Genomic DNA, 9,832 nt, shown 5'->3' with positions numbered 1-9,832 from the left:
TCTAAAACTGCCGTACTAAAGATAAAAGGAAGAGTTTTTTGCTATATTTTGTTAGATTTTAAACTAATCTTGTGAGTCATTTGAGTAAACTGTGTTTTTTTTGTTTAATTTCTAAGATAATTAAATTAAAAGAAAATTGTAATGTCACTATTCCGTTTAGTTTTGCTTAATGTCACATGACGACTTCGCAATATTGATTCAATTTATGGAACAGTGACACTATATCCAGTTATTTGATATAACTTAAAGTTTATTTCAAAGAAAAAGCGCAAATAGAATCATTTTACATGGATGTTAATTAATATTTACTAAAGTAAGCGACTTTCAGTCTTAAAAAATTAGCAAATAAGACTAGTTTTTCTTTAAAACTAGAGTATTCTTAGCTTGTTTTGTTTGGCTATATTTTTACGATCAAAAATTACCAAAGTAAATAAACAAAGGGGAGGATAATATTTGGGGGATGCGATGCAAGGGGCCCGAATGTCATGTAACGGACCCCAGACCAGCCTCTCCTGCACGTGGTCACCCTGTGGAATACCAAACAAGCCTCTGGCGATCCACCAACCCGCACTGAACCAGCATGGTGGGCTTATGGCCCAATCTCATTTGACATGTACGACTCCCCGTTACGGCGCTAAGTACCCTGTAAAAGTGGTGCTAAAAATCCCCGGGCGGAAGATACCCACGTCATCATCATCCTGCTAGGCCTTGTTCTCATTTACTTGGGGTCGGCCTTCCCTGTTCTTTTCCTCCATTCTGCACGATTGAGTGCAACGTCGGCGTCTATATTGAGGTCTTTCAGGTTTCGCTGAACCGTCGTCAGCCAGGTAGCAGGAAGTCTTCGACGTCCTCGCTTGACTCGCTTCGTCGTTGAAATATCGAGCGCTACCTTAACCATGTAGTCTACAGGACGCCTCTGTACATGACCGTACCACCTTAGACGTTTTTCCGTTAGCTTTTCTGTTATTGGCGCTACTTTGAAACTACCCGGCGGAAGATACCCACACGCTTTGTCGTCAAAAAGAAGTGGCAGGACAACATTGTCGGATTATCAAATTACTCCGACAAGGTGGCTGTGTTGACGTTAAGCATATCCCAAATCCCAAAGCTATATACCTACCTTAACCGCAATCAAAGCCTACGCATCAACATCTACACATTGCGATGATAAGATTGAAGAGTATTACGAGATTATGACCCTCTAAATAAATCTACTGATGAAAAGCAGGAAACATGGACCATTGTCCTTGGTGAAGTCAGATCAAGCACACATACATAGTCGGACCACATATGGCCTTGGCAGCAGAAACGACCGTAGTTCTAGGTCTATTCCATTTGCCTTTGGTCGAAACATGAACGTAGATAAGTAATTCCTTTTTTCTCAAAAAAACTTCAAAGTCGCTGGACCTGGACTTCGCCTGGCGAAATATCACACACGAAATTGACTACTTATATAATAATATTTTCATCTGACAAAAGTTTAATTAGATATTTATTTATGTAGGTATTAGGTACATCAATAGGTTTAAATTTAGTTCCGATCACAGACCCGTGAGAGCAAAAATAAAGTTTAAGACTTAAATCCACCGTAAGCAATTAATTCATAAATAGGCAAAACACCTAAACAGAAACACACTCTTATTTGTAACCACGATCAGTTTAACTTAGAATTACGAAGTAATTTTGACACCTTACAAGAAGAGATACCACAAATGGTTCTCTTATTTATCGCCGAAAATTGTATGGCCGATTATCACTTCCCAACTCACGTTTGGCGGAATTTTATTTCGCCGAATTTTCATTTCCCAATTTATCAAATGGTTTTTTTTTATTTGCCAGCCGTACAGTTACCAACTAAACGTTTGGTCTGTGTTTTATAATGCCAATTTTCAAAATGCCAACTTTCATGTCGTAGAATGTTTTAGTTGGCATAATATACACTTAGTTGTTTATTGTCTACAAATTGTTTCATTTTGGTCAGACTGTGCCAAAGGGGGGACGTTTTGTAGGAATAACTTTTCTCTAAAATCTAAAATTTTTAGGTTGTTGAAAAAAAAAATAACCTCGAAGACTAAGGCGGGAGCAAAGCTCCCGCCTTAGTCTTCTAACCTAACCATATCCAAGTCGGCTCTGCCCAGGAAGGTCTTGCTCGCTCGCTTCGCTCGCTCGCTGCCACTGGCTTCAAATATTAAAATATACATTATAAAAAGTCGAACAACGGCCATTTTTGATTTTTTGGTATGTATCTTTTTCTAATTTGTAACTTGCCTAATGTATGAAAAGCGAACTGTAGCTTCAACGAAACGTTATTCGTCCAAGAGTTGTTCGACCAAGTGAAAGATTTGAGAAATGATAAGTCTCCCAAAAGTTTAGAGGCGTTATAATAATCTGCTTTACAATAATTCTACCAATTGAAACGTTGTCATACAAAAATTTGCTAATCGTTAGTTGTCAAAGTGAAACGTCGGCGAAATGTTGGTTGGCAAATGAAATTCCGCCAAAAATAGTTCTGCGAAAAGGCAGAACACCACCACAAATACACATTCAGAAGTTCAAATTCAAAATAACAACATTATAAATACTTTAGAAACAGCCAGTAGCAAAATTAAACCAACCCGGAAAAACAACAAAAAACTCACAAGCGACACATTACGTTATTAGAACTAGCTCTTCTGAAGGAGGTACGAATTCTTCATCATCATAAGTATTATCTTTATTAACAGTTTCAACTAAAACAGTAGTATTAACTTTATTCAAATAGCTTTAATCTTTTTTGTCATTCAAGACACATTGAGACATTTTCTACTGTAAGAGAACAATAGTTTTATGGGTAATTAATAGGTAAGTACCTACCTAGTGATAATAATAATTAATGTGTGTTTTGTGTCACCTTGTCAGAAATAAAATTGGAACATAACAGACATCACAAAAATAACTTGCTAATTTTGATGAATGAAAAAGTATCACACAGCACATAAATAATATTATATTATAATTAATAAATATGGGAATCTTACACATACCAACCTAGTTCCACAGTTAGATCAATAGGGCTCGTAATGTGGCTATATCTATCTAATTATAAATAGTCGTCTAGTAGGTACCCATAATACAACTCTATTATGAACCTTATAGAAAAAATACAACACAGTGACATTAAACAACGAATGACATTCATTAACCACACCGTTATAAGCTTTCTGTACCAGTTGTAGTGGCTTTAAGCTTAAAACGACATTTTTCACTTAAGCATGCCAACTGTCGCTATGGTAAACTAAGCTAGCATATTGACACTACACAGATAATGACGATCGACCTGCTAAAACTTCTGTCAGCTTCTTAAAATCACAATGTCACTTAAAGTAAAAGAACAGTACGTTTTTATTTTTAGTCAGCATTATGGCTTTAAGTTTTAAGCAAAACCGTCATTATAGGTATAATGTCACTTTACTTATTTCAAAACGTTATTCTATTCTATTAAATTCAAAAGTACAAGTGTCCTTAAAGGGAAAAGTACGATATTGCTTTAAATTGAGTTTTGATTTTGATACCATATTATAAGTTTAAAGTGACATAGTACGTATAGATACACTATTTCTTATGTAAATTGACGTACTTACCATTGAATCTCATAGAAAACCGTCACTAAGCAAAAAAATACAATTTACTTCCCTTTAATGACATTGTTCCTATGAGACGGGCACCTATTCCCTCTATTCGCCATAACGACATTAGCGCCCTCTGGCGGTTCTAATAGAGCTAGGGCGATAGGTGTCTTCGTATTGCGTGCGTTACGATCATACGAGCTAGATGGCGTTATTAACTCAAAAACCCCATTTTTTGGATAATGACGTTATGTTTCTCAAGGAGCGACATGTAGTGCGGTGGGACCATGGTAAAAATAAATTAAATTGCAAACTTTGTCAAACTCCGGTTACGTAGGCGACCGAAAGAACTGGTCACTCTACAATCTAAATAGTAGTACGATGCGGCTAAACGTAGGCCGCCTTATTGAAGAACGTATTGCAATGACAATCCGGCTAACCGTCGAGCCGCCGCATTTCAAAACGCCCCTGTTTTTGAAAATGGCTAGCCGTAATGTAATACGGCGGATTATACGATCTGACTACAACATATATATTTCTTCACCTTAATCCATTGCAATAAGATAAAAAATAAGTTCAAAAACTAAAACCCGACTACTGCAAATCGCGCTAAAAAAGTATGAAACAAGATAGAATTCTTATCTAAAATTATCAAGCAGGCAATATTATAAATGTGATTTTTATATATTTACAGAGATTCAGAGGATCGCCGTGGTCGTATGCCACGATTATAAACTTGTAACAATACTAATTCTCACGGCGCGCGGACTCGAATACTTTCTCGCTCGCACAATACTACGTCATACCGGCCAGCCACCGAGGAGCACCGAGCGCGCACGACGATCGCCGACCGGGCGGTATAAAAGCCGCAGCCCGCGCCGCATCAGATCACTTAGCTAGCGACTGCCTTAGCGATAGGTACACCTCTGTCCTTTGGCTAGTCTCAATGGGTCGGGAGTTCGATAGCCACTTGCAGTCTTCTCCCTGACCTCCCTAGGTTTAGCTAGTGCCTTGGCGATAGGTTCCCGACTGTCCCTTGCCAATTTGCATCGGTAACAGGCGTGCTCAACCTTGCCGTCGGTTATTCGATTTTAAGTTAGTTAGGAAGTAACCAGTTTTGTATGAACCCATAAATGTATGCACCTATTTGTATAAGTTTTCATAGTCAATAAAAGTATCGTTGACATTGGCGTTTGAGTGAAACTCCCATCTACCCTACAATTGGCGCCCAACGAAATAACTACCCACTCTATTGGAAGATTAAGTTGCATCTACCCGACATTTTTTTTCTCTAAGTACCCTACGTAAAGTACATATAAAATGGCGGAAGGAGATACAAATAAGGAGGTAGACGGCGAAACATCTACAAAGAAGGCAGTTTCAAATCAATCAAAGGGTAAAAAGGCTGAGGAATCACAATCAGTGCCTTCGATACATATGACGGAAGATCAGTTTACGGAGTTATTAAGACGTCTTCCTACGATGTCTGCGAAGAGTTTTGTTAAATGTACGATCCAATTCCAAGGCGAACATGACCGCAGCAAAGTGGAAGAGTTCATTAATGGGGTCAAGTTGTACAAGGAAATGGAGAAGATAAGTGACGACGATGCCTTGACGGGTCTGCCATTGTTGCTGAAGGGTAAAGCAAGTGATTGGTGGCTTGGGGTACGTGCCGAGATCAAGACTTGGGCAGCAGCGCTTAAAGCTATCTCCGCCGCGTTTTCACCACAAAAGCAACCTCACGACATCTATATGGATATATTTGCGACACCCCAAGGGAAGGACGAGGGTATAGATGATTTCCTATGCCGGAAGCGCCTCCTACTCGGCGCATTGCCACCCAAGAGACATAAGGAAGAGGAGCAGATCGACCTTATTTACGGTTTGTTAAAATTGGAACTCAGGAAGCGGATAGCTCGCTCTGACATAAAAACGTTTGCCGAGTTAACAGAGAAAGCTCGCCACCAAGAAGCTTTGAGGAAGTTCAAGCCGACGAGCACTTCTACTGACAAAGTGGACAAACCAGGTACATCAGCTGCCTCACAACCTACACGTACGTTCACAAAGACTAACCTTACCAGATGTTTATTCTGTGCTAAGAAGGGACATACTTTAGAAGTGTGCCGCAAGCGCCTGGCAAAACTTAAGAGCAATGGTACCGAGGAGAGTGACGTTGCTAAGCCGGCAGTGACTTGCTATGGATGTGGTGCGCCTGGAGTATTCAGAAGCAAGTGTTCAACGTGCAACAGCAAAGAAACTCCACCGAAAGAGGTAGCATTCTACACAATAGAAATTACGAGGGAAGATCAGGTCAAGTTACCTACTATTGAAGTAAAAGTTCTGGGCGAAATGGGCTACGCGTATATGGACACTGCTGCGCGTACAAGTGTAGCTGGAGAACATTTGTACAAACTAATGAGGGACAAAGGCGTACAATTTTGTTCCCAGGTAGCCATAATAAGGTTGGCAGACGGTACTGTCAAAATGAGGCAAATTCTAACTGTGACTACTGAAATACTGCTCGGGAACAGGGTAAAACCAATTACCTTTACAATAATGCCAGATGCCATTGAAAATCGCACCTTATTGGGTATTGACTTCCTAGAAAAGGCAGGCATAGTATTGAGCCCACCTCAGAGAGCTTGGAATTTCATAGATAAGCCTGCAGAAGCTTTCCCATTCCTGCAGTTAATGAACCACATACAGATTCCTTTGTCGAAGGATGCGAAGCAACTAACCTTCACTGAACCAGCCAATGAAAAGGAGCCGCTGCCCGTTCTGTTGAAGGCTGCGAAGCAACTTACCTTCACCGAACCGGCCAATGTAAACGAGCCGCTGCCCGATTTCCTCTCTTGGGCACGCGAGTTGAAGTTATTATCTCCATTACCGGCTACGCCATCACCGCAGCGTGACACCGAGGCCGACGTGTCACCGCCGAAGATACCGCGTTGGCAACTGATCAAAATGCCAACCCCGCCGCGTCCAGTTCGACCACGTGAACCGGCGGACAACGAGTCTCAAGTCGACCCACGTATTGATTATATACCAATAAATCCAACTTCATTGTATTGTATTGATATTTTATTACAACCAAATGAGGGCCATTCTCTGTCTGTTGAAGAAATACCTAAATTTAATGAGTTGTTAGTCGAGTATAGCGACATTTTTGCTAAAGAGGGAGATCCCACTACTTACACCGAACATAAGATAGATACAGGGGATTCCCAACCCATAGCAGTCAAACCATATAGGCTGTCTCCAGTCAGACAACAACAGCTTAAAGTAAAGTTAGACGAAATGATTAGCAATGATATCATAGAGGAATGCGACTCACCTTGGTCTGCACCAGTCATTTTAGTTCCAAAGGGGACAGACGACGTAAGGGTTTGTGTAGACTACAGGAAGCTAAATGAGGTAACCGTACCAGACAGATACCCTTTACCCCGCATCGACGACTTGATCCATCAAGCTAAAGCGATGCCATACATGACCACTATAGACTTGCAGTCTGGATATTGGCAAATAAAAGTACATGAAGCTGATCAAGATAAAACTAGTTTCATATGTCCATTTGGTATGTACAAGTTTAAGCGAATGGCGTTTGGGTTACGGAATGCGCCTGCCACCTTTCAAAGACTAATGGACAAATTCATCCTAGGCCTACGCGCGGAATGTGTTTTATGTTACCTAGATGATTTAATTATCAGATCAAGTTCATTTGCCCAGCATCTGCAAGATCTCCGTGAAGTTTTTGAGAAACTGCGAATCTATAATTTAAGGGCAAACAGACAAAAATGTAGATTTGGATGCACAGAAATAAAATATCTCGGTCATTTGATAGTACCGGAAGGGATTAAAACTAATCCAGAAAAGATTGCCGTAATAGTGGATAGGCCGCAACCTAAGAATTTGAAACAATTGATTTCTTTTTTACAAACGGCGTCTTGGTACAGAAGATTTATTCAGAACTTCGCTGAGATAGCAAGACCGTTAACCAACTTAACAAAAAAGAAAGTTCCATGGAAATGGGCCAAGGAGCAGCAAGATGCATATGAAACACTGAAAAATGCTCTTACTACCTCACCAATCTTGAAACAAGCCGATTTTGAGCTGCCATTTACTATAAAAACTGATGCCAGTAATTATGCCATCGGAGCAGCTTTACTCCAGGGGGAGGGTCATGATGAACACCCGATTGAGTACGCAAGTCGCTTGTTGAATTCGGCAGAACAAAACTACACGGTTACGGAAAAAGAAGCTCTTGCTATTGTGTGGGCAGTAGCACGCTTTCGAGGCTATATAGAAGGCACAAAGTTCATTACTATCACTGATCATCAACCGTTGAAATGGTTGTTAAATTTAAAATCACCAACAGGCCGTCTTGCTAGATGGGCTTTACAATTACAACCTTACAATTTCGAGATAAAATATTGTCCGGGGAAAGCTAATATCTTAGCTGACAGCTTATCCCGCCCACCATGTGAAGAACATACTGAGACTTGTGAAATATGTCAAGTCGAAATAGATCTGCCACAGAGAAATGAAACAAACGTTCGTGAAGAGCAAGAAAAAGATGGATATATAAAGAAAATAATAAATGCCTTAGAAAATGAATCACAATCAGAAGATTACATTCAATGGTCGAGAAGAGGTTATATGCTTCATAATAAAGTCTTATACCGATTCACACCAGATCAAGAAGACGAAAACGCTAAATTAGTAGTTCCCAGGCATGAGATCCCAAAGTTATTAAAAACATTTCACGACTCACCAATCGCTGGCCATCTTGGAGTAGATAGAACCATAAAACGCATTGAGAATAACTTCTTTTGGCAAGGATTACGCAAGGATGTTACAAAATACATAAAAACATGTACTGAATGTCAAAGGTACAAACCATCCAATCAGAAACCAAGTGGTTTGTTCCAATCCACCGCCATAAATCAAAGATTTGAAGTACTATCAATAGATTTATTTGGACCACTACCAAGAGGAGAAAAAGGAGAAAAATGGATTTTCATTATTGAAGACACAGCTTCACGATGGGTGGAACTATTTGCCTTAACTGAGGCTACGGCGAAGCAATGCGCCTTGACTTTACTTAACGAAGTTTTCCTGCGATACGGGCTACCCCGCAGAATAACCAGTGACAACGGTACCCAATTCGTATCGGCAGTCATGCAACAATTGTTATATTGTTTAGACATTAACCATACCTTAAGTCCTGTTTATCATCCAGAACCCAATATCGTAGAACGCAAAAACAGAGACTTAAAAAGCCAAATTGCAATCATGGTCCAGAACAAACACAACTTGTGGCCTCAAACTTTACCTGCCATACGTTTCTCAATGAACTCAGCGTATATTCAGAGTACTGGTTATACAGCTGCCCTCCTGACCTTTGGAAGAGAGATGAGAACACCATATGAAATTTCTCACAATTTTAGTAACATAGTACAATCAGAGAAATTCATCCCAGATATAACGCCTGAGTTGAAACGATTAGCAAAGAATCTCGCAATTGCAAGAGATAATATGGAAGTTATGCAGGATAAGAATAGAAACCGAGCGAATCTAAAACGCCGTCCTGACCCAGGTTACAAGAATGGAGACCTAGTGCTAGTGGAAACGCATCCGATCAGTAATCAAGAGAAACAATTTTCCGCAAAATTAGCACCGAGACGTGACGGTCCATACGTCATAATAAATAAATATGGGAGTTCAACTTACGAAGTCGCCAACGTAAATGAACCCGATAAACCCATAGGGAAATACCATGCGTCTGCAATTGTAAAATTTGAACAACGGGATACTACTACCCCATCACCAGTAGTACCCATTCGTCAACGAGGAAGACCAAGGAAAAACGTTCCCGTATAAGTCCTGGTACTCTCAATGGAGACATACGAGTACCAGAGGGAGAGAATGTAACAATACTGATCCTGGTACTCTCACGGGACGTTACCGAGTACCAGAGGGGGAGAATGTAACAATACTAATTCTCACGGCGCGCGGACTCGAATACTTTCTCGCTCGCACAATACTACGTCATACCGGCCAGCCACCGAGGAGCACCGAGCGCGCACGACGATCGCCGACCGGGCGGTATAAAAGCCGCAGCCCGCGCCGCATCAGATCACTTAGCTAGCGACTGCCTTAGCGATAGGTACACCTCTGTCCTTTGGCTAGTCTCAATGGGTCGGGAGTTCGATAGCCACTTGCAGTCT

At 40.6% G+C, this 9,832-nt stretch overlaps 1 protein-coding gene across 1 annotated transcript; it reads left to right on the top strand.

Annotated features, from left to right (window-relative positions):
• Positions 1-4,893: 4,893 nt before the first annotated feature.
• On the top strand, positions 4,894-7,383 carry LOC134664681 (uncharacterized). Its single transcript, XM_063521428.1, has 2 exons — positions 4,894-6,636; positions 7,313-7,383. Exons 1-2 carry the CDS (start codon positions 4,926-4,928, stop codon positions 7,381-7,383), a joined length of 1,782 nt encoding a protein of 593 aa, XP_063377498.1. The 5' UTR covers positions 4,894-4,925.
• Positions 7,384-9,832: the final 2,449 nt, after the last annotated feature.

Source organism: Cydia fagiglandana, chromosome 5 (assembly GCF_963556715.1).
Source record: "Cydia fagiglandana chromosome 5, ilCydFagi1.1, whole genome shotgun sequence".
NCBI lineage: Eukaryota > Metazoa > Arthropoda > Insecta > Lepidoptera > Tortricidae > Cydia > Cydia fagiglandana.
The sequence above is the reverse complement of the archived record's forward strand: the minus strand, read 5'-3'. Positions and strand labels throughout refer to the sequence as shown.

Excerpts from the sequence above, each read along its gene's own strand:
- LOC134664681 (XM_063521428.1), top strand. The coding sequence starts at position 4,926 with ATGGCGGAAGGAGATACAAATAAGGAGGTAGACGGCGAAACATCTACA. Across the intron at positions 6,637-7,312 it reads CGAGTCTCAAGTCGACCCAC|ATCAAGTTCATTTGCCCAGC; the intron begins GTATTGATTATA and ends TTTAATTATCAG.